This window comes from Kwoniella newhampshirensis, chromosome 8 (assembly GCF_039105145.1).
Source record: "Kwoniella newhampshirensis strain CBS 13917 chromosome 8, whole genome shotgun sequence".
In the NCBI taxonomy this organism is placed as follows: domain Eukaryota; kingdom Fungi; phylum Basidiomycota; class Tremellomycetes; order Tremellales; family Cryptococcaceae; genus Kwoniella; species Kwoniella newhampshirensis.
In genome coordinates, this window is record NC_089962.1 from 494,154 (window position 1) to 521,236 (window position 27,083).

At 51.5% G+C, this 27,083-nt stretch overlaps 9 protein-coding genes across 9 annotated transcripts; 3 read left to right on the plus strand and 6 right to left on the minus strand.

The window, feature by feature from the left end:
- Positions 1–940: 940 nt before the first annotated feature.
- On the minus strand, positions 941–2,465 carry IAR55_004384 (60S ribosomal protein uL30; the record flags this gene model as incomplete). The annotated part of the gene is made up of 6 exons (XM_066947483.1): positions 941–1,134; positions 1,209–1,474; positions 1,566–1,732; positions 2,083–2,175; positions 2,370–2,385; positions 2,449–2,465. The coding sequence occupies 6 exons, from the start codon at positions 2,463–2,465 to the stop codon at positions 941–943; spliced, it is 753 nt and encodes a 250-aa protein (XP_066801897.1).
- Positions 2,466–3,058: 593 nt separating this feature from the next.
- Positions 3,059–3,712, plus strand: IAR55_004385 (ribosomal protein P1; the record flags this gene model as incomplete). Its single annotated transcript, XM_066947484.1, has 4 exons — positions 3,059–3,061; positions 3,204–3,266; positions 3,369–3,614; positions 3,692–3,712. 4 exons carry the CDS (start codon positions 3,059–3,061, stop codon positions 3,710–3,712), a joined length of 333 nt encoding a protein of 110 aa, XP_066801898.1.
- A 514-nt stretch (positions 3,713–4,226) lies between these two features.
- IAR55_004386 (uncharacterized protein) lies at positions 4,227–5,088 on the minus strand (the record flags this gene model as incomplete). Its single annotated transcript, XM_066947485.1, has 2 exons — positions 4,227–4,442; positions 4,741–5,088. 2 exons carry the CDS (start codon positions 5,086–5,088, stop codon positions 4,227–4,229), a joined length of 564 nt encoding a protein of 187 aa, XP_066801899.1.
- Positions 5,089–5,646: 558 nt separating this feature from the next.
- Positions 5,647–9,638, minus strand: IAR55_004387 (uncharacterized protein; the record flags this gene model as incomplete). Its single annotated transcript, XM_066947486.1, has 12 exons — positions 5,647–5,819; positions 5,882–6,134; positions 6,234–6,458; positions 6,528–6,610; positions 6,671–6,813; positions 6,901–7,449; positions 7,506–7,683; positions 7,747–8,341; positions 8,488–8,561; positions 8,635–8,708; positions 8,759–8,829; positions 8,949–9,638. The coding sequence occupies 12 exons, from the start codon at positions 9,636–9,638 to the stop codon at positions 5,647–5,649; spliced, it is 3,108 nt and encodes a 1,035-aa protein (XP_066801900.1).
- A 962-nt stretch (positions 9,639–10,600) lies between these two features.
- IAR55_004388 (tryptophan synthase, beta subunit) lies at positions 10,601–13,646 on the minus strand (the record flags this gene model as incomplete). Its single annotated transcript, XM_066947487.1, has 13 exons — positions 10,601–10,700; positions 10,757–10,967; positions 11,022–11,147; positions 11,208–11,523; positions 11,577–11,759; positions 11,826–11,880; positions 11,936–12,543; positions 12,605–12,701; positions 12,762–12,900; positions 12,956–13,049; positions 13,169–13,325; positions 13,424–13,524; positions 13,602–13,646. 13 exons carry the CDS (start codon positions 13,644–13,646, stop codon positions 10,601–10,603), a joined length of 2,232 nt encoding a protein of 743 aa, XP_066801901.1.
- Positions 13,647–16,406: 2,760 nt separating this feature from the next.
- IAR55_004389 (uncharacterized protein) lies at positions 16,407–19,679 on the plus strand (the record flags this gene model as incomplete). The annotated part of the gene is made up of 3 exons (XM_066947488.1): positions 16,407–16,595; positions 16,649–18,407; positions 18,475–19,679. The coding sequence occupies 3 exons, from the start codon at positions 16,407–16,409 to the stop codon at positions 19,677–19,679; spliced, it is 3,153 nt and encodes a 1,050-aa protein (XP_066801902.1).
- Positions 19,680–20,106: 427 nt separating this feature from the next.
- IAR55_004390 (uncharacterized protein) lies at positions 20,107–21,182 on the minus strand (the record flags this gene model as incomplete). The annotated part of the gene is made up of 4 exons (XM_066947489.1): positions 20,107–20,196; positions 20,272–20,708; positions 20,841–20,911; positions 21,013–21,182. 4 exons carry the CDS (start codon positions 21,180–21,182, stop codon positions 20,107–20,109), a joined length of 768 nt encoding a protein of 255 aa, XP_066801903.1.
- Positions 21,183–21,938: 756 nt separating this feature from the next.
- On the plus strand, positions 21,939–23,563 carry IAR55_004391 (uncharacterized protein; the record flags this gene model as incomplete). The annotated part of the gene is made up of 4 exons (XM_066947490.1): positions 21,939–22,235; positions 22,320–22,711; positions 22,810–23,152; positions 23,234–23,563. The coding sequence occupies 4 exons, from the start codon at positions 21,939–21,941 to the stop codon at positions 23,561–23,563; spliced, it is 1,362 nt and encodes a 453-aa protein (XP_066801904.1).
- Positions 23,564–23,867: 304 nt separating this feature from the next.
- Positions 23,868–26,922, minus strand: IAR55_004392 (uncharacterized protein; the record flags this gene model as incomplete). Its single annotated transcript, XM_066947491.1, has 5 exons — positions 23,868–25,741; positions 25,800–25,908; positions 25,975–26,025; positions 26,091–26,763; positions 26,843–26,922. The coding sequence occupies 5 exons, from the start codon at positions 26,920–26,922 to the stop codon at positions 23,868–23,870; spliced, it is 2,787 nt and encodes a 928-aa protein (XP_066801905.1).
- Positions 26,923–27,083: the final 161 nt, after the last annotated feature.

A 27,083-nucleotide genomic window follows, 5' to 3' on the forward strand; every position in this document is an offset into this window, starting at 1 on the left:
CCCCGCGCCATCGGGCAGATCATCCCTCTGATCCATATCCATATCCGATTTGGAGGACAAGAACAAGGTCCAGATCAAATCGAGTAAAGTTATTCGTCCCTTTATCCTGATTCTGTACTGGGTTTGGATCTGGGAGAGATTGTCAAGAATGAAATAGGAGTGCCGAGTAGTACTACCACGGTCTTCCCTGGCACTAAGTCGAGGATGGTCGGGTTTCCAGCTCGAAGCCAGTGTCGACCCGCTTGTCGATCCTGGCATTGCGAGAGAGGGCGAGATTGACCGGCTGACTTGGGCAGATCTGAAGAAAGAAGGAACGTTATTATTAGGTGTTCAAGGATCCACTGATATCATGGCGAAGAAGAAGGACGAGGAGGAGATGAATTGGGCAGAGCTGCAGAGATATGGGAGATTGTTGGGTGTTCAAGGATCGACGGATGTTTTGGCCAAGTATGATGCGGCTCATATTCACCCTGATTACGGACGAGGATGGGGTATGCTCAGGCAAGACAATGTTCTCGGAGATGATTGAGGATGAGATCAGAATTGGAATACACCGTAGATTGACAGTCAGTCCTGCTCGTATGATGGTCCTTGAGGATGTATGTCAGTAGTCTAGTCGGTAGCGTTTCCAAGCCGATCTATGTTGGCGGAGCTCTGAAGCCTTGACATGTCTTGCGACTGCGCGTTCGCCAGTTCGATTTGTCTAGATGGTCAACTCTGCGGACATTGCTCGACATTGTAGGGCATGACAACGCTCTTTGCTCGCTCGCTCTCTCGCTCGCTCCCGCACGAACGGTCGTTGGATTGGGTTACATGCAAAGAAATGAGAAACGCATCAACAACCCCTCCATCCTTGTCGTCCAAAGTGACCTTTGATCACTCGAACAAGATCCCTCTACCAGTACCGCTACTACCACTACTCCATCTATCCCAAACCCGCTTAAACCATCTGGTGGACGAGCTTGGACATGGCCTTCTCCCTGTTACCGGCGTCACCGCCCTCGATGTAGCCGATGAACTTTCGGGGCCTCCATCCACCGTTGGGGTTGGAGAGCTTGAAGGGCCAGAGACCAGAAGTGACCTGCTTGAAGTTGGGTCCGCAAGTGGCGATCTCGTGAACGAGGTCCTCGATACCTACGCAGCAGACATCGTACGATCAGCATCGGCGGTCTTTCCTGCATTCCTGCATATCTATGGTTGGCACTCACAGATGATACCGTACTTGCCGAGCTGCTTCTCGATGATAGAGTTGTCGGTGATGGGGATTCGCTGACCGTCAACCTTGGCGTAACCTCGCTTGTAGACGAGCTCTCGGATGGCCTTGAGGTTGACCTCGCCGTAGGTGACGTAAGGGTTGACGAGGTTGAGCATTTGCTGGGTGGCCTTGGTGACTCGGACAAAGACACCGTTGTTGATCTGGAGGAGTCGAAGGAGTTGGAGGATCTTCTTGGGCTTGGGGGCGATCTTGGAGACACTGCGAGGTGAGGAACAATTCGTGTCAGCGTCAGTTCAGAATATCTGAATGTGATAGATGATTGATGATTGAACATGCGGATCACACTCACCCCTTGAGTCGGACAACAAAGTAGACTTTAGGTTGAGCAGCGACGTAGAAGTCACCGGTCTTCCTGGCCTCTCGCTTGAGTCGGATCTCCTCCTTCTCGGAGTTGAGGTACTCCTTCACATACTCGTCGGCCCTCTTGAAGATGACCTTTCTCTTGGCCTTTTGCGCCTGTAACACGAGACCCGGGTCAGTCAGCATGCTACCCCCTTTCACTCTCGTCATAGCGACTTTGGTAGAAAAGACAAGGTAAAATTTTGTTCAGCCCCGAAAGATGGTTAATTACAGACAGCATCGCCGTAGCTAGCCGAATGCCGACTGACGTCGGTGGTTATGCATCATGCGTGATGCGATGATGAGGAGTGTTGATGAGACAGCCCCTCGTCATCGTATCCCTCCGTCCTCCGTCCTTCCCTCAATCCTCCAGTCCATCGAGATGCCCTCTGCTTCTCCCGTCCGACGACTGCCCACAACGACCTCTCGCTCCCCCTCACATGACTGCAATGGAAACACAAGCTCACCTTCCTCGCCTCGGCAGCAGCGGCCAACTTGGCCTCTCGGCTGGCCTCGTTGGTTCTTCGCTTCTTGAGCAAAGTCTCCGGGACGGCGATTTGCTATCATAAACACACTCCATCAGCTCATGCTCCTCCTTGATCTCTCCTATGGTCTCGGTCGGTCGGTCAACGGAAGAGCCGTCGAGGATGGTCGGTCGGAGTGTGACCGGTCTTCCAGAACGACGGTCCTTCGACATCCCTCTTGACCGACCAACCCTCCCTTCGTCGAAGACAAAAGGATTCTCTCAGCTCACCTCGTGGGTAGGCACACTGGGCAGAGAGTGCATGTCAGCTGTCGTTGTTGACGACCTGTGCTCTGGACGTTGAGCTCACCTAGTTGAAGGAGCCATTTTGAGGATGTTTTGAAACTTGAAGGTTGAAAGAGAGAGAGAGACTTGTGAAGATCAGACGTGTGTAAAAGGTGTGAGATGCGGTCGCAAGCAGAGAGCAAGACTCGGGAGTGTGCAGGAGAGAGCGGTACGAACTGGGTCACACAGTCTCAGCCAATTTCTGCAGGGGAGCAGACAAGTCGCAAGTTTTGCTTGCCTGAGAATAAGCCCTACGGTGCAAGGGGGGAATTGGGAAACTGGGATTTGGTACAGTGAAAAAGCGTGGTTTGACTGTTGAATTTCGTTTACAACCAAACTCCGATCGAAACGCCGATAAAGGCACTGATAACAGGTGGGTAACGGGTTTCTCATAATACACGTCAGAAAAGTGCCACACTCTCTACCAACGAAACTTCAAGCGGTACATGCCACCCTCTCTCCAACACTCACTGGCTCGCTCGCCCGCTCGCTCGCTCGCTCAGTGCACCGACACTCTCCAATCCATCGCCTTCTGACATTTTCTGAGCGACCGTCTATCTGCTTCTTTCTTCCAACATCCAACAAATCGCTGCACGTATTCCCGCCACAGAGCTTAAACAGGTTTACGTTGAACGATGGTGAGCCAGATCTTCGTGTCGGCGTCGAGAGGTACAGGGGGTGGAAAGAGGACGAAGGAAGGAGTGGACAGAAGGGGGAAAGGCGATGCTTGGAAGGGAAAGGGAGAAGAACAAGAGTTTCAGCTGACGTTGAAATTGACAGTCTTCCGAACTCGCTGCCACCTACGCCGCCCTTATCCTCGCCGACGAGGGTATTGAGATCACCGTGAGTGTTGTCGTTTCATTCCAGACCTTTGCTGGAAAACACAAAAGTTTGTGCACGAACAAAGCACTGATTTCGGGTCGGGTCATTTTTGGTCATTCACAGGGCGACAAGATCAATGCTCTTACCACCGCCGCCAAGGTCGAGATCGAGCCCATCTGGGCCACCCTCCTCGCCAAGGCTCTCGACGGTAAGGACGTCAAGGACCTCCTCACCAACGTCGGTGGCGGTGGTGCGCCCGCCGCTGCTGGTGCCCCTGCCGCTGCCGGTGGTGCCGAGGCTGCCGCCGGTGACGCTGCTCCCGCCGAGGAGAAGAAGGAGGAGGCTAAGGAGGAGTCTGATGACGACATGGTGGGTGCAGCTTCCAGAATCCTCGTCTCTCCACCGAGCCGACAGTAGCTGACATTTCTGTTCTTTTTCCCCGACAGGGCTTCGGTCTCTTCGACTAATCGTCTCGTCATCCAACTTTTGCGAAAACTCCATCCGAGCGTGATCTTCATTGCATAGCGTACATATATGCATTGGTGCCGTCTCAACATGTGCGTCGTGGTAGTGGGGAAGACCATGAGAGCGCCTGCAAGTCCATCCAGTCTGAGAGGACAGTGAGGAAGTACGAGCCGATCGTGAAAGTCATCCTTATATCGGTTGTCATCACGGTTCCGTTTCATTCATTCAAAGTCATGGTGCAGTGGTCGTCATGTCCTTTTGTGCACGGCCCGAGTCGCAAAGTCTTCGAACAGTTGTGAGGTCCGGCTTCTGCTTCTCCCGGCATGATTGAGCGTGGTGTGGACACACCAATGCTTCATCTATAATTCTATATATACTTCTTCTGTGATTGCCGTCATACCACATCTCTACTCCACCACCACTACCTTGTCTCCGTACCTTCCGTCACTCGTCATGTCCGACAGTCATCCCGCTGCCCAGCAGCCAAGCCCCTCGATCCCTCTGACCTCCTGAAGCTCAGAACGGCGACCCAGCCCCTAGGTACACCCTCATCTGCTTCGCCGGAACCTCTATGATCCGCGCCCGGATCGTCTCCAGCCCCAGCCGCTTAGTCGCTTCGTACCTATGACATCCGCCCATGGCAAAGTAGAAGACCTCGGCGGGGCCGGTCGGGTTGATTTTGAGCGGGGCTTTGACTTTGACGATCTCGATAGGGGTGAAGGTGTCTCCGGCCTAAAGCGAGCGAGCGAGCGACCGACCGAGCGAGCGTGATTGTGAGATTGGGAGGTTTGGTAGGAGCCACGAGGTCGATTGTGGGTAGATATACAATGGCATGCACGAGAACAGTGTAGTCGGTGCAGCAAAGAGAGGATGGGGGCATGGTTGTAGTGAGCGCACAGAGAGAGGAAGCAAAACAAGGTGTCAGATAACGTATCGAGGTCAAGGGTGAATGCCGAGTCGAACACGATTACGAAGGACAACTGATCAGCCCCGTCTCAATCATCCATCACCAGACTCAAGACAGACCCACCCTCATCTCCTGCATGAACGTCTGGACCTTGTCCTCATCCAGCTCGCTCGGTAACGGACGATGTATGACCCTCATAGGCACATTATGCACCGGGACGTCCTCCCCGCGCGAAAAGACCGACGAGGTGGGTTTGGCTTCGGCTTCGGCTGCGGCTGTGGCTGTGGCTGTCTGGGTCGATTGGGAGCTGTGTGATTGAGTCTTGGTCTGGGACGGGTCTGGAAAAAGAGCACTTTGTTCTGGGGCTCGGGTCTCGGTAGCGTCGGGAGAGTCGAGGTTGGGTTGCAGCTCGGAGGGGAGACATGATGGACCTGATCGAACCGGACCTGGGTCCAGTCGAGTCGTTGACATTGTTGTGCGAATCGATGGGTTTGCAACGGTGCGGATTTGCAGCGGGCGTATAAGCTTACGATTGGCCGCCGTGGAACTGATGAGTTTGTAGGTCGTGTCTCGTGTTTCGTGTCTCGTCTCTCCGCTTTGCTGGTCAACGAAACGCAGCAGGATAGGATATGATCAGTCTTAACATATGTAACATATCTCAACAGTTGATGGTGGCAAACAACAATTCACAATCACCGAATTATCTGAGTAAGATTACACATTTTGTCGGCCGAACCAGAACACCTCCACATGTCACGATGTCCACCTCGTTTCAACGGTTCACAAGAATCATTCATGTCTGTCACATTTCATTCGCGATGTTGTTCAACGCTCGTCGGTGCGACTAATATTCGATCATCGGCTGAGATCAAAGCATACTGCATTGACAATTCATGAGGATCGCCCACGATCATGACTAGTATGATGCAAAGACGTAACGCAGACTTCCTGCTCCAGCTCATACTCGAGCTGACATGCATGTGCTCCAGCCGCCACCCGTCTAGCCCGTTCCATTTCGAAACGTACATCTTACACCCTGCCTATAGCCTGACCATGGCTGGGCACATACTCCGGGTCAATCGCCGTCGGGTCCATATGCTGTAAAAGGTTCATCATGAATCGGCTCTCAAAAGTCGAATTGGTGAATACCGTAGTGAGTGAATTGGACGTCGTTCGTAGTATGTTGGGAGCCATGACGAGAGCTACAACCCAACCAGCACATCAACGAGCGCTCTGGTGTCCGATGATAGACCACTGTACTCACCCAAATTACCCATCGTCATCTTGGTTTGCTCTACTACATCTTCCCTCACGAACAGTCTCAGAAAACTAAGGACGAAAAGGAGCACTCTCCTACTATGAATCGGAAGATTCTTCACGAATTCGATACACTCGTCAGGATCTCGAGATGCGATCAGTGCTTCGTTGTAGTGCTTTGTGGGAACGATGGGCTCTTCGAGTTCACGGAGCCAAAGCTTGAACAGTGATGCTGCGACGTGCGGGTCGTCTATCCCTTTCTGCGAAAGGAGAACCGCATGTCAGCTCAGGTTTCGCAGAGTTGGACCATGCGTTAAGCTTGGTACGGGAAAGAGAACAAGTCGAACGCAGCCACTCACCAACTGATAATGACCCCTATCCATCCTACTCTTCAACTCAGAAACACTATCCCCGTCCCCCGGAACTCTGAAGATTCCCTCACTCTGCAATCCGCCGAGAGCCAAAATCCCGTCTGCAAGAAACGGTAAGATGACCGGGATCATGAGTGAGGGGTAAGATCGTTTTTGTAAAGACATGATCCTGTCCAGGGATTCGCCGTACACCGATGGGTAGAAAGCTGCGTCCTGAATGATCAACCGGTAGTCAGGCAAAAGTGTCGCGAGAGCATGCATCAATGTGAACGTGATACGTACCGAGGCATGCTCGATCTCTCCTACGGTCAACGCTTTGCCTCTTCCGCCTTTGGAGGTCATGATCTCAAGCTTAGTTATGCAATCTGTGACAATGGACATTTATCAGTCATCGGTCTCTTCTCGGTCCGTCTGGTCATACTTACACTTTGCCATCACTCCGATCCCATCGATCTGCTCGTTAACGTGCCGTTGCAAGAAGCTCTTTACGAAAGGTCCGAAATTCTTGCTGGGACCGAATGCGTTGACCAGCACGCAGACTAGCTGGAATCCTAAAACAATTGGATCGCTATGATATGCAAGCGCCAGTCAACAGCTGCGCAGGGCGAAGGTGTGCCAGTTGCAGCACAAAGAGGAAAAGATGCCAGATACTCACTGTTCTGGGTTGCTTGTCAATTGCTTGATCAACTGACAATACACCTCATCTCTCATTTCGCCGGCCGAAACACAGAGCTGGATCAACCACCTTATCTCCTCCAACACTACCATCTTCGCGCTTTTTCCTCTAGCTCCATTCAGCGCTCCTCCACCCCCACCGTCGTCACCGCCCGCGAAACCACTGGCCAGCCTACCTCCTCTTGCAGGATGTCCTACATCGCCTTTCCTTCCGCCTAAAGCAAGACTCGCAAGGTTGAGATGGCTGCTTGAACTGATCATCGGCTTTGCATCTGAAACAGGACGATCTCGTTCTCCCATGACATGCTGTATCACCTTGAACGCCGTCACCGCGTCCTTTGTCAAGTGTCGCGATATCACCAAGAGAGGCACAGATATGGGCGATTTTTGCCATGCCATTATCTGTTCGATCGGGACGCGTTGACGAAGGATGCCGGACCGTTTCGTGGCAAAATACTTGCGGGCGAAATCATCGCCTTGAAAATTCTGAATGTCGTGGCTGATCTCGGTCGGTAGGAGGGGGTGTAGGCTAGGCGTAGCTCAGAGAGTCAGTGTTCAGCTTGACACATGCATAAATCTACTCACCCCGTGCTCAGACGCTTGGTCTTCACGGATGAATCAACATATATCGGTTCACTAGGTAACGATGTCGGCAGTCTGGGGCGGCTGTCATCGACGTCCATAAGGTCATTACGACCATTTGTGACCTCGATATCATTATTCAGGGGGACTGTCATCTTCCGTTCTGTTTTCAAAGGTGAACCTATATGGACTGTATATTGTCAGTTGATCTTCCATCCTGCGTAGTATTTCTTAGTGAACCTACCAGTCAACCTATCGCTAGAAAAGCTCCCTTCTAGTCCTCTCCCACTATCTCCATACACCGACTTCACTTTGCTTCTCTTGGGACTCGCAAACTTTTTGACTGCCAACGCGGTCGATTTCCTCCTTTCCCACCATCCTCCACTAGAGCTATCACTTCTGTCCGTCTCATTTCCTGATTCTTCCACAGCTGCCAGCGGTGTCCTTGTAGGTGTGACTGCTGAAGGCGAGGTTATCGAACCTGATTTCGATGTGGGGATAGTCACCAGTGTGGGCGATGAGGACGCCAACGTGCCGTTCTTCTGAGAATGAGCGTGGCTCTTCTTCGTCGGCGTAAACTGGTCATAGATGATCGCCTCCAAGGTCTGGGAACTTGGTCCATATAAAGACGAAAGCGACAGAGTGGACGATGGAGAATTTGGAGGTCGGGGATATGAATGTTTCGTGGGTGTTTTGATCGGTGAGGATGATGACGATGCTTGTATGGTCGAAGAGCGATCTCGAGAGGGAGTAGAAGGGTCGAAACGTACGGAGTTCCCGTTCATGGGCACATGAGATTGTCTGTTCCGTTGATTCGGTCGTACAGGCAAGGCGTTTCGCTGTATGATGTGGAAGTTGTGGATCGGAGATGGCATGTTGTCAGTCAATGTCTCTTCAGTTTGTGAGCGTAGCAGGAAATCACAAAGTGATGTTCGAGGAGATACATGTTAAGAAGGTTGAGGACGATCAAAGGAAGGAAACCAACCTGAATGAGACCTAAAGGGATCACAAATGCATCGCCGCCAGGTCTGATCCATTGCGTTTTCCCTGTCAATGTATCTGTCAAGGTGAATGAAGGAACGATTAGTTCATCCAGCCCATATCCTTTGTTCGAGCCGGCGTGAGAACGTACTGTAGTAATAGCTTCTATTGTTCCTCGTAGCATCTGCCAGCTCCCACCATTCGCCATCAGGCGATCTAGGTACGCTGGAATAGAAAGTCAGCCTAGACACCACCTATGATAGCGAGGTACTTACACGAAGGCACCAACTGGTGGATCCCAACTACATTGACCAGAAGCGGGACAAGCGAAGAAGACATGTTGCGTCTGTAAGGAGGGAGATCGCTCGTCAGCATTTGAGTCGACAGGATCCCATGTCAAGGAATCGAGGTGGGATCGGTCCAGAATTCAAAGGGAACCTCGACTAAAAGCAAGGAGATACCCACCAGAGGATCCGCAATTGTCACCCAGAACTGCAAGCTCCATCCCAATGTTGGATCCTCACATCTCGCCAAAGCGTCTCTCACGTCCATCCCCGTCGGTAAATAGCCCCTATGTCCCAATTCCGTACCATTGTCCTCCAGTCCCTGTCCGTCAAATCCTTCATCTTCACAGCGTTCGTCCGACTGCGTGGTTCTGTCCTCATCGTGGCGATCTTCACCATGTATAGATGTTCCCTTCTCCTTCGTCCCATTTGACCGAGATTGATCTTCGTTCAAGTCGACGTTATCATTGTGCACTGACCCGTTCGGTTCGATCGATCCCACTACGTCTTTTTTACGCGTTGGATTCGGACATCCTCCATCGTTCGCTACCTCCTCTTCTACCTTAGCTGTGACAACCTGCATAGCTTGTCCCTCAACATTTTGCTCGATCCCGATAGCCGATTCCGATACTGAAGCACCGCTGAAGTCTGACAAAGCACCAGAAGCAGACGTGGTTTGGGATCTGGGTGTCTTTATGTCATTGACACTTGGCGCGCTGGTGACGGGGATAGATGTAGCGGTGCTGGTGGACGTCGAGGGTGTGGTCGCGATGGGTAGCTCGAGGGTGGGTAATGGTCTTTTGGAAGGACTGAGCTGGACGAATGGTTTGGTGAATGGAAGTGGTATATGAGGCAGAGCTCGGACAGCCATGTCTCTACACGGGGGCTAAGGGACCGAGGATTCTTCTGTCCAAGACAATTTTGAATGTGATCCGGGCAAGCAGGCTGACAAGCAAAAAGGTGATAGATACAGATTCGAGCGTAGCAATAGCCCAGCACAGATAGATCAGTGTATCAGAAAGAGAAAGAACGAAAGGAGCTCGAATGTTTGTCGTTATAGGCTTGACTGGGGATATGTTTGGTCCGACAATTATTTATTGGTCGAACTATATTTTGACGCTAAAAAGCCGGTTTTCATATCTCGGCAGCCAATAGTAGGTGGTAAGGCTTACCGTATTTGATCAATCGGCGTCCAAGCGATCGATTCAGCCGTCATGAGTGAGCCAGACAAGATAGGTAGACAACAAGAGGTCGTGATAGCAAGTATCTTCCAAGTGGTTAACCAGCAAGTATGGACAGTGAATCATCGTTGATATCAGAGAGTTTACTTTTTGAACAGAATCAAAATAGGAACACAGAAACAGGGTAAAGACATTGACAAGAAGAAACGCCAACTATATGTTTTCGATCGATGGATCCGGTCTCTAACGGTGGTCAACTCACGCAACAATGGTCCTCATCGCAGCCGGTGACTTTACACCTCAGTACATCGGTCCTCAGTACATCGGTCTGCAACATCTCGAAGACACCATGACTGGGCCTTCGGAGATACCCAACATCCATCTCGCTCTGAAATGTCAAAAAGAGAGTCGCGCGATCGGACACACACGTTTCTCAGGTACCAAAAAAAAAAATATCTCTGGATCTTAACGGCATGACATCCGGGACTGACGACGCTCATGAGGTATGGACCGCACACCGCTTCACCGACGCATTTCGCGCATCCTAAGCTCATCAAGGCTATCGCGTACATGAATGAATGATCTGATGTCTATCCCTGCTTGACGTGTTCTCCAACTAGCATCCAGGCGAACCGCGTTTCTACGTGGCTGCTCATTGCGCAACGTGCCAGTCCAACCTATCGGCCCACTCCTTGTTCTTCAAGGTCAAGAGCACTTCAGCAACATCCTTGGCACCGTTTCCACTCAAGCAACTGCAACCACAGAGTCAGCACATACGGCACATAGCTTTGGGGCAACTCATACTCACATAACGACATCCTGATCCTTGGGCAGTGTCTTGGCCAACTGCATACCTCCCCACAAAGCATGACTCGACTCGAGAGCGGGAATGATACCTTCGAGTTGTGTGACCATCTTGAACGCAGAAAGACATTGGAAATCATCCGCAGCAATGTACTCCGCTCGTCCAATGTATTTCAGATGGGAGTGTTCGGGACCAACAGAGTTGTAATCGAGACCTACAGAAAAGATCCGTTAGTATCACCCGGTGTAGGGATACAAACGGCACTCACCAGCTGAGATACTGTGGGTAGGGGTAAGTTGACCCTCCTTGCTTTGGATGATGTAAGAGCTGGCTCCATGGACTACACCAATAACACCCTTGGATAAGGTAGCGGAATGTGCGTTGGTATCAATACCTGCCGCGCACTTGTCAGTCTTCAGGTCGCACAGAGTGCCTGAGGCATGGCCGCACTCACCATGACCGCCCGCCTCGACACCAACAAGTCTCACACCCTCATCTCCGATGAAGTCGTAGAACGTTCCGATGGCATTACTACCACCACCGACACAGGCGACAACGGCGTCCGGTAACTTCCCGGCCTTCTCCTGCAATTGAGACTTGATCTCTCGACCGATGACTCGCTGGAAGTCTCGGACGATTGTTGGGAAGGGATGAGGGCCGATAGCGGAACCGATGAGGTAATGGGTGGAGTCCAGTCGCGTGACCCAGTCCCGCATGGCCTCATTGACGGCGTCTTTGAGGGTTTGAGAACCGGATGTTACGGGAATGACCTGGGTGACGAACGATGAGCGTCTGATAGCATGGCGGAGCACAGTGGACTTACGTTGCCGCCCAGCATCTTAATCCTGAAAACGTTCAGCTCTTGTCTTCTGACATCTTCGGCACCCATGTAGATATCGCATTGCATTCCGAATTTAGCGCAGACAGTAGCAGTGGCAACACCGTGCTGTCCCGCTCCAGTCTCAGCAATGATTCTCTTCTTGCCTAGTCGTTTGGCGAGGAGGATCTGAATCACATGTCGTCAGCCTGGGGTCCCAAAAACCGGTTCCAATACACGCGTTTCAAGGCTTACCTGTCCGACAGCGTTGTTGATCTTGTGGGAGCCGGTGTGGTTGAGATCTTCTCTCCTGCAGACGAGTCGTCAGCTCTAGAATGAAACATCCCGCACATAAAGATGCTCACTTCAACCAGACCTTGGCTCCACCCATCTCTTCTGTCAGCCTCTCAGCAAGATACAGCTCGCTTGGCCTGTTCATGTATCCGTACATGTCCTCAAACTCCTTCCAGAACGCAGGATCGTTACTCGCTTCGATATAGGCAGCCTCCAGCTCGTTCAGGCAGTCAACCAATGACTCAGCCACATAAGCACCACCGAAGATACCGAATCGAGAAGGCAGTTTGCCAGCACCAGTGACTTTCAAGTCGGACTTCTCGACCGGAGCAGCAGCAGGGATGGGGAGAGGAGGGGAGACGTGGCCATTGGTAGCCGCGGATTTATTCTTGCGACCGAGAGGTTTGGGGTTTTGACCTTTAAGTGTGATCTCTGCACAGAACGCTTCGACAGCCTTGGCAGCATCGCCCTGCGTCTGGTTCTCGAAGATGGTTTTGATGATCTTCGATCCGACAACGACACCATCTCCACCGGCAGCGGTGACGAAATCGAAATGCGTTCGGTTGTCGACACCGAAACCGACAGCGAGGGGAACCGGAGTGAAATGTTGAATTCGAGCGATGAGTTCGGGAAGAGACGCGGAGATGGCTTGTTCGGCTGAAGATCCGGTGACACCCATCTACAGGATTCGGCACGAGTATCAGCACACTTGTAGGTGATGATCATGATCGATGACTCACCTTCGATACGACATAGACGAAGGAGTCGGCGATGCTGGTTAAAAACTTGACACGATCGATGCTCGATGATGGCGCGATCAAGGGAACGTAGGACATGCTGAAATCGTCTCTTTAGCCTACAAATTCCTGCACACAACAGCTCTATGCTAGTGCTCACCCAGACGAAGTGCAGACATCTCGGAATTTGACAGCCTCCTCTGGTGGCAGATCGCAGATAATGTAACCGTTCGCTCCAGCCTCCCGCGCATCCTGCACAGCCTTCTCTTCACCATACGCAAGGATAGGGTTATAATAGCCTGCGAATGCATTGTCAGCTTTTCTGCACCAATCCAACAGGACAAGATGACTGACCCATGAAAATGACAGGAGCCTTCAACCCTTTTGATCTAGCCTCTCTGACGTACTCGAGGCAGTTGGCGTAGTGGATATTGTTTTCGATGGCGACCTATATTGAGCCATAGTCAGCAAGTCTACATCTGTCATACTACCCGACATACACTCCAAGGTCGACCCTTGCAGAAGTGTTTTCCACGAAAGACCGATAACAAGATCACGACCGCTCACAGTATTCGCCTTTTGGATTGTGGGCCCATCGGCAGTAGGGTCACTGAAGGGGACACCAAGCTCGATGATATCCGCTCCCCCTGCCTCAAGGGCCAGCATGAGCGGGACAGTAGCATCGGGCGTAGGGAAGCCGGCAGTGAGGAAGGTGATGAAAGCGCTGTGAGTACGATGTCCGAGCGAATGGTGTCAGAAAGATGGCGAGGTGAGAAAGGGGAGCAGTAATCCGAAATGCGAGCGAAGAGTGTCATGAATCACGCGGATAAAGATGAGGCAGAGTCGAGAGTGAGAGTGGAGTTCAAGACAGTGGTCAGCTCTACAACAAGCTGTAGACAACTTTGAGTGACATACGCTTGATCCTACCAAGAGTCGATTGGTAACATCAGCATCCGCCTCTGAATCGATTGTCGTCTACTGGAAGTGAAAGAAGACCTACCTGCTCCTTCTTGGCCGCGAAGACCCTTTTGATTTCTTCAGCCATTCTATTTGGTACTGTATACGAGAGGATGAGTGATCAGTTCAGAGAAAGATGAAAGAATGAAATAACTGGACGATCGATTGTCGCCAACCCAACTTTTGGAGATGCAGCGGACAACTCTCAATTACCGAGTCGAAGTCGAAGCGGAAACGGGATCAAATTGGATGGGAGGGGGGAGAAATGCCAGCTGATTTTCCCTGAGTCATGTTGGAGATCGAGACTGTCTTCTTTTCCGGTGACGAGGTTGTTACAGCTTGCAGCATGCAACCTATTGGTGTGGGAACAAGGCGAGATCAGTCAGTACTTGTCCTAGAACTTTGGCACAGGGCCAACTCCCACAAGCACCTGAGTAGTTAAGCGTAGCACACTGTTCATGTCGCCCAATCAAGCCGCCACCGGGAATGCACCCCTTCTCTTTCAGACTTGGCACTGTCCAGGACTTTGGTGTGAAGGCAGTCACGATGATTCTGACGACAATGAACAGTCATTTCTGGAGATTGCAACAGCCTATGGGTGTCCTCCACTCAGGGCATCAAGCGATATGTAGAAGAAATGTTGAGAAATCATAGTCTCTCTTCTGCTCGACTCGAGTCAGCCCTACTGATACCCGTTGGTAGGTCAAATTGACTCAATATAGGTGAAAATGTCGCTGAGTCTGTAGATAGCTTCTATGATCGCGTTAACCATGGTGTGACTATACTGTACCGATGCGGATCGAGGCAATACCCGATCTCATTGGTGTGAGACTTTGAGCAGCTATACCCCATGTCGTACATTCAAAGTGGGCATATTGCCTATTACACGGCCGAGCTGGTCCCTCATGAAGCTGCGCGGACACCGCACCGATCAGGTTCATGTACCCGATGCACTTGGTGTCTGATAGCTACGGAGTATCTGATACTCCGCTTCGGTCCTGCGTACGATATGACTCGGTCGAATCGCTTCGGAATGCTTTATTGCCTAGTCCTGTCGGAATATCACTCATTACGTTGGAGGATCTGTCTTCGTGATTGCGGCTTATAAGCCTCAAGACAAACCACGCCTGAATTCATCATCCTCCAATCTATCTGTTATGGTTATGGAGATGCACCCAGATGCAGGAGGGAACATGTACATGTCCCCGTTATCAGTCCCCCATTTATTACCGCATGCGGAAATACCACTACGATTCCCCTAACTCTATTTAGACCCTCTTCTGACCCCTGAAACATGTACCAGGAACCTATACCGACACTCCATTTCTTACTGACTCCGGAACCATCTCTCTCTCCACATCCTCCCAAGACATCTATCTCTCTACCCAATATTACAAGAAGGAAAGAAAGGCAGAAAAGCAAACGATGGAGCGTCGATCCGCAGTCCAGAGATCTCAGAGGAGGAAAAGGAGTAATATGCGATCGTTTCCAGCGGGACCTGAATAGGCTGAGGGGCTGAAGGGAGAGAAGCCATGGGCGGGTCTATTTTGGAGCAGTAAGGGCATGTCTGCGTCTTAACTCACCAAAATGTATCGAAGCAAGGAGTGGACAATTGAGAGAAAAAATGAGGTGAAGAGGTAACTCATCTTTCTTTCACACTTGCTTATGTCCAGTCTCGTCTCATCTTGTATCAACTGTACCATATCATCTCGTTCCTCGATCCCATCAGACGGTCAAGTACGCCCCAAGCAAAGTTGGAAACAAGGACCGGTGTGACAAACCCCCCTTCACTCCTTCATCTCGCTCAACAACATCTTCTGACCAGTGGTCACTTGTCGAACCGACTTCCCAGGCGGAACGGTAATCCTCCCCCACATAAATACATAGACACTCGACTTGTATCCACCATCATCCATTCATTAATTGTTTTGCGACAAACCCATACTCGCTCAGTCTTCGAGAACGGACATTGTCGTTACCAGGTGAGTAGAGCAGACACACACATACGCCGTTCCTCTTCTAGGGCTGGTCGTTCCACTCTCCCACCACCCGTCCCACTTCGTTGCGTCTCCACCGTCTCTTCATCGTCCATCATCCACAGTACTCCTCAGCATCCCCCTTATGCTTCCGAGCGATTAGATCAGGGATCTCTCACGATCGGAAAGCCACGCCGGGTTATTCGGTCGTTCCGTTACCTTTTTTGTTTCAATCATCAATCTCTGCGTTTCCTTCCTTTTGTCTGCTGTTTCTGCCGCACAGCCAACATGGACATGGAAGGGAGTGATGAGAAGAGATACCATGTGCTGCTATGAAAGATAGATGATAGGGTGCTGATAATATCAAAGGCAGTCCTTACAATACAGATCGAATCGATTCGCTCATTACCTGTACCATCCCGGCATTTGCGTTCTCGCTTGCCCCACTTTCTTGTACGGCTGGTCCGCCTTGTCCTATCCAAAACCGTTAGCTCATCATTGAAACGCCTTGGCGAATATCGCTCAGATCACCTTTCCCTTTGGTAGTATCTTTTTGGCGTCGTCCTCACGGCATACCTGCATCAGAAGCGGCGGCCTGTGTATTCTGTGATTCCGTGTAATCGGATACTCGACTTTGCCAGTCCCCTTTCGATTGCTGCACAGCTATTTCGACAACAGGTGAGTCTCAGAATTTCTGAAACGATGTGTATTAGTCAAGACGTGCACTCATACACTCGAACAGCCACTTGTCGTCATACTTCCCACAGATCGATCGCGAGGACCGTGTCCTATAGCCTGCGGACATCCCTTGAAACGCAAACTCCTCCCCGATCTTTTGTCGTCAAGTCACATACGTAGCATCTCCTAACAAGATGTTCGCTCAACCACAAGATGAGCTCTTCTGCCTCTCCGCTCGAGAGAAGATGCAAATGGCAAAAATCGCTCTTATAGAAGCGGAGAGTGAAGAAGCAGAAGCCAAAAGGTTGAAAAGAAAGCAGAGTCGGAAAAAGTCATACGCGCTTTCCCTTGACGGGAGCGAAGCGGACAGTGACATGGCATTCGTGAGCTCTCTCCCCAATCTAGTAGTCGTCTGGCAGCTGACACGATGCACTAGGCTTCATCGTCGACCCGCTCGCGGTCCAGTTCATCTCGGTCTGTTTCAGCCTCTAAATCGATCCTCCGTCGACCTATTCCGACTTCTGTTCAGCCCGACTCGCCCACCTTGACCGCGCCTTCCATACTGCCTTCTCCGGCCCCGTCTGGCCCGCTGCCGCCGGCTCCCAATCCCATGTCGTTGAACACGGATTTCGGACCTCCCGTCACGTCTGGTTCATATGAGAACGGAAGCGGCAGCAGCACCATTACTCCACATGTACGAAGACGTAGTAGTCGAGTTCGATTCTCAGACCAACCGCTACCGACCTCCCCGCAACCGAATCTGACGATGCCAAACATATCTCGGCCCACGTCACTGCGAGCTTTGAGGAGAGAGTCATCAATCGACGGCCTTCGCTCCGACCTTGTCTCAGCTAGCGGATCACTAAGCAAACGGTCGTCTATAGCTTCATCGATTGCATCGGATCCTTGGGCATGGCGATCGAGTTCCATCGTGTCGGAGATGGCATATCCAAGCTCTCATGAAGAAGAGGAGGAGATTGAGGAAGCATTCAAACCCCAAATTCTCCCCTATCCCAAAATCCCACCAGCTCTCTCCCGTCTCAGTATCGAAACGAGCGCTTCTTCCGAATGGTCGCCATCGCTTGGCACTTCGTCTCCCGGTTCAGTGACTTCCCCCACACTCAAAAACACTCTCAACCGCCCTTCACTCGACTCCGTCACACATCTGCCATCCCTCGAAGCCCGAGTGGCCGGATCGGATGGTTCGATTTACTACGCCCCTTCCTATATGACTGATGACTCCTCTCTTGACAACGATTACGAGCGTCACATCGGTAAGCGGGGCGACTCAACCAGCTCGAGTTTATCGATCCAGATCCCGCCTAAGTCATACCCCTCGCCATACGCAGCTCTTTTGCCCAGACGAAGAAGCTCGCTGGCAGCATATGTTGTCTCGGCGAACATGCCGCCTACCATGAACAGAGAGGCTTGGAATGATTCCGATTTAGGGCTTAGTCCTAGAAGTGGAGCCAAGATGCTGGAGACCCAGTTGAGAGAAAGCAGAAAGTCGAGCTTAGGAACGGAATCTATCATTGCGGAGATACGGCAGGAACCGGAGTCATTCGAAGAATCTGACAACGGCCGAATACCCAGCATCGACCTCCCTCCTTCATCTATCCACGAGCCTACCACAATGGACGTAGTAAGGGGTCATTTACGTACGGACTCGGGTCTCAGTGCCATCATGGCGTTCCCGGTTCCACCAGATAGAGAGAGGGGGAGCGAGGTGAAGATAACACCAGGACCAGTGCTGAGAACCGGACTTACAAAATCGGTGCTAGAAGCAGTCGAAACTGCTGAGAGGGCGGTTGTGGTGGAAGTGGATGGGGTGGTAATTATCGACAAGGAAGCAACTCCGGCCGAAGAAGATGACGAAGTGCTCATGCCTGTTGAAGAGGTGTCGGATTCGGGAGGAGAGCAGGACCAGAAGACTCACAAGGTAGACAGAGAGCTGTCGCTCAACTCACCTTCCGCTGGACAGCCTCCGGTACTAAGTGTTCAAACCCCTGAAATGGGCTTCTCGGGATCTTTCACAGATGACCTCAACGAGGGTCATGCCAAGGAAAACGACTTCGATCCGGGATCTCGGCCCGCTAGTCCCGAAATGCACCAGCTCTTGACCTCACTTCCTAAGGCCAGGCGTCCAAGGCGGCTGGCCATCGATGCGGAACTCGAGACAGAGGAGAGCGATATCGGTAAGCAAATATCTCTCTGTTCACTTCTCGCGTAATCTAGGCTGACATGATCTCTTCGCTCGTGTAGATCTCAGCACGCCGCTCATCACTGCCGCTCTTCGGTCCAAAATCATCACCCCCCATTCTCGCCTCGTCTCGCAGTCCTCTCCGGCCGCTCGACCAACTCAGTCTCGCACAACAAGCGCGAATTCGGTGAATACGGAGTCTCTCAAAACAGGTATGGGGCTTACGAGCGGAAGGGGATGGAGTGGAAGTGAATCCGAAGAAGAAGAGTGGGTCGCAGCCGTTCGAAGTGTTTCTCAACGTAAAGCTGCATCGAGAAGTCCAAGTTCCACGTACGGTCTCGATGTAGAAACTCGCCTCGATTCAACTCCTACACACAAACGATTTTCCTCCACAAGCTACGCCTCTTCCTCACATAGCATCAAAACTGGTGCCAGTAAATCATTCAACTATCGGCTTTCCCAGCTTTCCACGTTATCGGGGGCTTCCACCATCGAACTCGATATGGGACCACTCACTCCAGCGGCTAGTATGAACCTCGAGAACCTCACGCCCCAAGTCGCTGTAGCTATGATACGAAACAACTCTGTGTCGAGCACCTCATCAAGCGTACCTGGTGATTTCCCATGGGGCCAGTCATCGCCCCCTGCTTCGCCTAGCAGAGGACTCTTCCCAAACAGCCCTACAGGTCGCAAGGCGTCCAAGGACGGGTTCCCATTTTCAGGAGCATCTTCTCCTCTAAGAACGCCGACAAGACTCAGGGATTCAACGACTTTGCCACCGCCCGAGAGAGAGGTGGAGGGGTGGGGTGAACCCGAGGTTCTGATGGATGATCAGTATTTTGATGGCGAGTTCTCGCGTGCAGGATCATCGAATGGTTCTGTGGGTTCTAGAAGGGCAGGCACGATCTCGACCTTCTCGCTTGGATCACGGTCATCACTTCTCGCGCGAAGCGACGATGAGATCGAACATGGCTCGTCAGTGAGACGGAGGCCTACAATGGGAGCGAGAGGCGAGAGCGGTGAGAAGACGCCGAAAGCCGAAGGAGTAGAGCGAGCACCGTCTCCGGATATCTGGTCGAGTCATGAGGCGAAGGAAGAGAGATTGATGGATGAGCAGATGCCAGAGGATCTGGGCGGAGATTGGCATGATCATGATGGTCAGCGGGAGGAAGAGGTGCAGGAGCCAACGCAGAAGAAGGTGGTTCAACCTAGGAAGAGTATGTTGAGGCAACCTACTCAGATCAGAATCAGGACTATCACTTCGTAATTCTGGCGTCGACATTAATCTCTTGCGAATCATTGTACCATCTCATACCATATATCATATCTTAATATCATAGTAATAGATTTAGTAGATGTTGTACAGCTCTGTATCGAGTATGGACACTGTGATAGCCAATACCGCCAGGCTAGTCTGTTGTTGTCATTCTTGACTCAATCGTGCGTCATACTTGTGACGGTATGCTTTCACGCATGCTTGATCTATACAAATGCTATCATCAAGGGTAAAGAGAACAGCTACCGCCCATGACTCGCGGTAGACTACGACTATGCACAATGCAAAGATGTGGAAAGTAATCCCAATATCCGTATACACCTAGTATCCCAGGGTTTCCCCCTCTCCGCCGCGCTGGTCAGCTCGTTCCCTAGGACATGACGCCAGTACTAGTGATAGAGCCAGACACAAGTCAAATCTAGATGTCGATGGCGCAAACCATCACTGCGTCTTTGCCCATAGTCTCGGTGTGCAGAGTACGCAACGGCGGTAGACCTTTGTCTTCGCCCTGTGTATCGCCGATCCCAATCCAATCAATATCGCAACCGTCTCGGCTTTCCATGACGTGGATGAGATGACTCACCTCTGGGACCACACCTACACCATCCCCTATGAAGGTCGGTGCGACAGTGACCACGACACTATCGACCAACGGACTTCCATCCTCCCTTTTGTCCTTACACGACAGGAACTGACTCAACACCTTGGACCCACCCTCGATCATCACGCTCCTCAAGCCCAGCTCCCCCAAGACGGTCGGAAGACTACTAGGCGGGATCCGGCCGCTCTCGTCAACTTTCACGGGGATGATTCGGGCTCCCGATCCTTCCAATGCACGGATTTTGAAATGGGACACTTGGTCGGAGCAGATGATCCAGGGTTGATGGAGTGAGATGGACCGTTGAGAAGGTTTGGTGAGGTATTCAGTCAAGAGTCGCGCGGAGGGGGGGAAACGGAGATGAGGGTCGAGAATCAGTGGTTGGGGAGGTCGCAAGTTGGGCGAGGCGGGAAGGAGATTTACTACGAGTTCGCGTGGGGAGAGTCAGCGATGTGTTAATTCTACTGTCGGATAGAAAGTCTGAAAGGGAAGGTCTCGAGAAGCACGATGGACGACCAAGTGCCCCATGAGAAAGGGTTCGGGATATGACTCACTCTGCAATCTCGGATCGTCAAGGATGAGCGTGTTGATACCTATCATGATAGCATCGTGCATCGTCCTCATCCTAGCACCGTCGCCAGATCATGATCAGTATCGTTGTACTCATTGCTTCGAGGTCTCGAGTCCCTACTCGTCTTCCACCATTCTGACTGTTGGTACACTCACCAATGAGTCATCAGCATGCTCTCCGATCCACTGAGGATCACTCTTTTCCCTCCCACCCCTGCGATCTTGCTGTCGAGCGACTGAGCCCATGTCACCGTGATGTGCGGTCGGGAAGCGGTGGCCTTGTCCAGAGGAAGGTGCTGGGCAAGGAAAGGCGGTGGAGAGGTCATGGTTGTCAGACCACGCCTCTGCTTAGGATCGTGGGGAGAGAGAGGTGTAGACGAGACTGATGGAGAAGAGGAGGAGAGAAGTTCAATCAACCAAGTGAGGACCTGAAACACACAGCACGGAAAGTTCCAAGCAAGAGACACGTGACGATCATCCCCTGGACCGTCCTCTGGGTGGTGGGAAGGTGCAAGGAAGAAAGTCAGATGGTTGCGCAGAGAAGGACGATGGCAAGAGCTGAGGAGTGGTTCTTCATGTACATACACATATCATCAACGCAAGACTGCTCTTGTCCAACCCACTTGAACCCTATGGCCTATGGATCAAGGACAAAAGTAGTCGAAATGACGAGGTGCCAAGTTATATCGGTCGGATCGTGTGTGTGTGATTACGTATTCTCTGCATTTGGCTGGTGGTGCCTCTTTTCACCGCACATTGCTCCCCCACACGCAGATAAAAGATTGTCACAACTCGTCCCACTGAGCCTCTACCACTGACATCCAAGCTCTACTCCCCTTTCTTTCCTTCTTTCTTTCTTTCTTGCTTGCTTGACAAGAGCATCCCTGCTCTAGCACCTCTCCCTCCCGTCCACTACCCCCCGAAACACATCGTCAGCGTCGACGAAAACAAATAGCCGCTCCGATACCCGGATCATCCCACATCGCGTCTTGTGTTCCGCCAGCCCACCATCTACACTCCTACACTACTTCTTCAGTGTCCAACTCTTCACCGCTTCAACACCACTCGACTGATTGTCCAGAATGTCATCCCCCGTCATACTACCTCTGCCGACCGTTATCAACGGGTACACTACAAAACCCGTCTCTCGTCGGAGCAACACCCGATCCAGCACGACCACATTCTCCTCGACCTCGTCGCCCACCCTCAGTTCATGTGATCCCTCGGATCAAGAATTGAGCGGAGATGAGAAAACCGATGTGGGCTCGATGACGGTGAAAGATGAGGTTGAGGGGGATCCGTGTCCCGATTTTTTGTGGATGACTACGGAGGAACCACATAGGTCTAGAAGGATCGCGATTCTCAAAGCTCATCCTGAGGTGAGTACAGCTGCCGGTCTCTTAGCAGGATGTGGCGGCTCAGAGAGTGCTCGATGCTGATCGTCGTGCATCTCTTTGGAACAGGTACGAAAGCTCATGGGTCCAACATCTGCCACCTTCCCACTCGTCATCGCCGTCCTCTCTCTCCAGATCACTCTCGCCTTGGCACTCCGAACCCATCATCCCCTCTCTGTCCCCTTCATCTTGACCGCCTACATCATTGGCGGTACTTGCAACCAGAACATCTTCTTGGCCATCCACGAGATCACCCATAACCTCGCATTCAAATCGATCAAGGCGAACAAGATCCTGGCGATCGTCGCCAACTTCAGTATCGGTGTTCCGTACGCGATGGCTTTCAAGGGCTACCATATCGAGCACCACAAGTTCTTGGGCGAGGATGGGATCGATACGGATCTGCCGAGCCGAGTAGAGGCGCTGGTATTGAACAATGTGGCGGGGAAGACTTTTTTTGCGTGAGTGCGACCACCTCGTCCTTCCCGCCCATGCTTCGTCTTGTCTGTCCCTTCCGCCCTTTCCTTTTGCCTTGTACTGACCAGTCCAATTGGCGCAGAACATTCCAACTCCTCTTCTACGCCATTCGACCAGGATTCATCCGTGCACAGACTTTCACCAAATGGCACGCGATCAATCTGCTCGCGGTCATCTCGTTTGACTTGACCCTCATCCACTTCTTCGGCGTCCGACCTTGGATCTATCTCGTCATGAGCTCTTTCTTTGCCGGCTCATTGCACCCTTGCGCGGCTCATTTCATCGCTGAGCATTACCTCATGGAGGGACCTTTACCTATTCTTCAGGACAGAGAAGCGGACGAGAAGAACGAGGATGTCCTGATGAAGAGTCTGGCTCAGGAAACTACTAGTTATTACGGGCCACTCAACATCTTGTGTTACAACGTGAGTTGGCCTGAAATGCAGCATGGATATGACCTGCCCTTTAAACGAGTGTCGACCCGCTGACTCGTTACTTTGCATCAGGTCGGATACCATAACGAACACCACGACTTCCCTTCTGTACCATGGACCAAGCTCCCTCAACTCCGTTCGATAGCTCGAGAATTCTACGACCCGCTCCCATCTCACGCTTCGTGGCCATACGTCACATGGAAATTCATCACGGATCCAAGTGTAGGGATGTGGTCTCGTGCGAAACGGACGAGCAAAGGGGAGAAGATCCATGAGAACACTTGGGTTGCGAGGAAAGGTGACTCAATTTCGGTAATGGACGAATCGACAGTCGAAGATGAAGAAGAGGAAGAGGAGAGAGGATATGCGAGTGATCGTGATGACAAAGTGAAGAGGAATTAGAATAAATCCATATTCTAGCAGTTTTTCTAGACACAAGTACGCAAAACGGGTTACCGCTGGATCGGCAAGTCATATCATCGAAACATACACTGTCATCCTACACTCATTTTATGTATCCCTCACGAACCTGTCAATGTATTGTATGCGCACGAAATCTTGTTACGATCAGATCTCATTGAAGGACTCAGATATCGCGGATCAACTAATCGCAGAGTGGTTTGGATTGCATGCGGGTTTGCGAAATGGATTATCGAAAGTGCAGGGTATATTCTTCCCCATTGTCTGTCTCCTGTCTACCTTATCCCTACTCCACTTCACCAAGTATATACCCCTCGTTGTCCACTTCGCTTCTTCTGCTCGTATTCGTGCTCGTGCTCGTGCTCGTGCTCGACTCAATCACTTTCCTCCTCTCTCTACCTTGACCAACACCTTTCATCCTCCATTTCCTCCTCTTCCCCAAGGCTGCCTTGTACCCACTGACGATCCACTTCAATCTCCCGATCCCATCCACATCTTCCACCTTGACCAGTCGTTGGTGCAATGCTCTCACATCGTCGAATAGCAGATACGGAGGCACCTGAGCTTCTGGTGTGGTACCCGGTGTAGACATCTTGATCTTCAGTCCTACCTCGGGTAAGGGCGAATAAGTCTCCAAAATATCCGATGGTGGATATTGGGTATGGAATTGCTCTAGTAAGGATAAGGAGGTCGATGAAGAGCCGCTCAGAGCATGAAGTCGAATGATGGACGCCCATATTCGTTCGACTTGTCGATCCCCAAGTCCTGCTATCCATCTACGCCGTTGTCGTACAGACTCGTCCGGTATAGTCTCGATTTGCTTTTTGACGACTTGGGACCAAGAGGTGTATTCTGACCAAAGTTGACAGCCCCATTCAAAGGCGACAGGTCGATCAGACCATTCTACTCCCCCGCGATTGCCCGCTGAACACTTCTCCAGCATTTGAAGATATGTCCACCCGTTCGGTTTGACCGCCTTTGCCAATTCCGAGACCGACGCCCAAACCCAGTCGTACTCCTTTCGAGCGGTAACGAGCGAGGAAGCGTGAGCAAGATGGACCGAAAAGTATGAATTGATCAGTCGAGGTGTCAGCCGGACATCTCTGAAGGGCAAGAAGGTATCGGTTGACCCTTGTGCAGATGCTTGATTATCATGCAATATCCGTTGGAAGAGAGCAGTGGCTTCTCGAATGGCGTCCGCACCGCTCTGAGGTGTGATTGGAACCGCGCTTGCAATGGGTTCCGGGGCACTGCTGTCAACCGCTTGAGATTCTACCGGTTCCACCAGCTCCTCTATAACGTCGACGTCTAGCCAGTTTTCCCCTTTCCGATCTGCTGGCCATCCCTCTACCTCCGATCCTTCGGATGCTATCATCTCACTAGACTCCTCCTCTTTCTTGACCTTGAGGGATTCTCTACCGACTGTGGGCTTCCACGAAGCGTAGGTCATGAAGACTCCCGCCAGTAATTCCTCATCTGCACCTTTGTTCCATTCGTTCGTGTCCCACATCTGTCCGCTTCTGGCGAGCTTCACAACTTCCGTCAACACCCATCTTGCTCTATTCAGATCACCGGCTCGTTTCGTCCCTTCCAGCAATGCAATGAATGTGTCCAGAGTAGGTAAGTATTCCGAGGTCCTGGGTACTTGATCTCCATCTTCTTCCGCGAAGGGAACAAAAGTCGCATCGTGGTGTTTTGCCAACATCTGCCGCAGGAGATCAAAGGCTTCCAAGTAGTCCTTCTTGGTGCTTCCTAAGGCTCGGATGGTGGCCGCATACTCGTCTCGTGTAGGTTCGATTTTCTCACTTTCCGTCATTTCGATCCACAGATCTCTCGCTCGTTCAGGTTGTGGCTGTCTTGCGTCGCCACAGACTCGGATCATGGCTGTGTACAGCTCGCGAGACGGTGTGGAATGTGCCGCTAATCGCATGTGTGTGAAGAGGTCCCACGCGAGAGCTCGAGTGTGGGCGTTTGGATGCGACGTGGGGGATGGTTGCGTGAGATGGGAGATCACGACATGGTACGACGATTGAGGAAACGGTTGACCAGCTGTTTCGGCTGTGATGAGTTGGGAGATGGCGGTTTGTGGATTGGAAGGGTTTTGCCGTAATAAGGAGGTGATGAGAAGGTCCTGATGTATCGGTTGTACCGGCAGGCCACCTGCACAGAATAGTATATGAGTCATGGAACAAGTGACACAAGAGCTTCTAGCACGTACTTCGTCCGAGCTCCACACTCAGTCTAGCGACTTCTCCCATTCGACCTGCGAGAGCATCCACTTTCATGATGTCCGTAATCCTCTCCGGTTGGAAAGCCGTGCCATGTAGCTGGGAGAAAGTTTCAGCTTCCATTGTCACTCAATCTATGAGGTCATGAGCTTTGCCAAAGCTTACATTCATCACGTCCAACAGAGATTCCGCTCCTCTCGCATCACCTTTTTCAATCTAAAGTGGAACAACCACATAAGTCCACCCAGCCCTGCGTGAGTTTGACAAGAAACTTGACTCACAAACTCCTCAAATATCGCATCCCACTCTCTCCTACTAACCAATCCCAGAGGAACGTCCGCCCCGCCTCCCATCGTCAAAGGGTCGGCAGCTCTTCCTTTCCCTTTACTAGTCTCGCTCGGACCGGTCTCGGGTCCTACTACCATCGAAGCGAGAAGAGCAAACACCCTATAATGTGTCGGAGCATGTTTCGTCGCTCTTCGCACCACCGCAAGAGTCAATTCCCCACTTCCGATTTGACTGCCAGATCCAGATTCGTCATGGTCCTCATGAAGACCAGGACCTCCCAGACGGATTTCCACCCCCTTCAAAATCGATTCTCTCTCGTCTTTACTCATCGGTATCCTCCTCGTATTCTGAGTATTCGATGGATCTTCCAGAGCTAGTCTACCTTGTTGAGGGTATTTGATACCCGTCTTGACGAGCTCTTTGTAGAATGTTCGCAGGTCATCTTCTTCAAGAGGAGGTAAAGATTCGATGGCTTTTTTCGTTACACGATTTTTGAACTGACGAGAGACGGATTGTTCAGATGGTAGTGACGCGAGCGTTTCTTGAGTTAGGGGGATGAAGGGCGGGGCAGGGGGACCAGGTCGATACAGCGGGAATGAACGCGGAGGCCCGTCGGTATCAGGAGGTGGAGGAGAGGTGTTGATATGAGGAAGAGCGGTATGATAGCTGAACGAGGGTAAGAAGCAAGAAGGAATTCAGATGATTTAGCATGAGTTGTGCGAACTCGCAGGATGCCGTGACTCACGCTTGGATTGATCTACTCAAGCTGAGAGATCTGGTCGACCGCAGCCTTGACACCTTCCGTGCGAAGCTTGACTTCAGCATTTGGCTGCTCGGTCTTGTTCTCTGATCATAGATACGGGATAGAGTGAACTGGAGAATAATACAGGATTGATGTTTTCTGAAATTCCACGCAAGTTCTGTTACGAACTCGTTGATAGATCACGTGATTTGCCACTGGACTTTCCCTTATTTTGGCTGTGTGA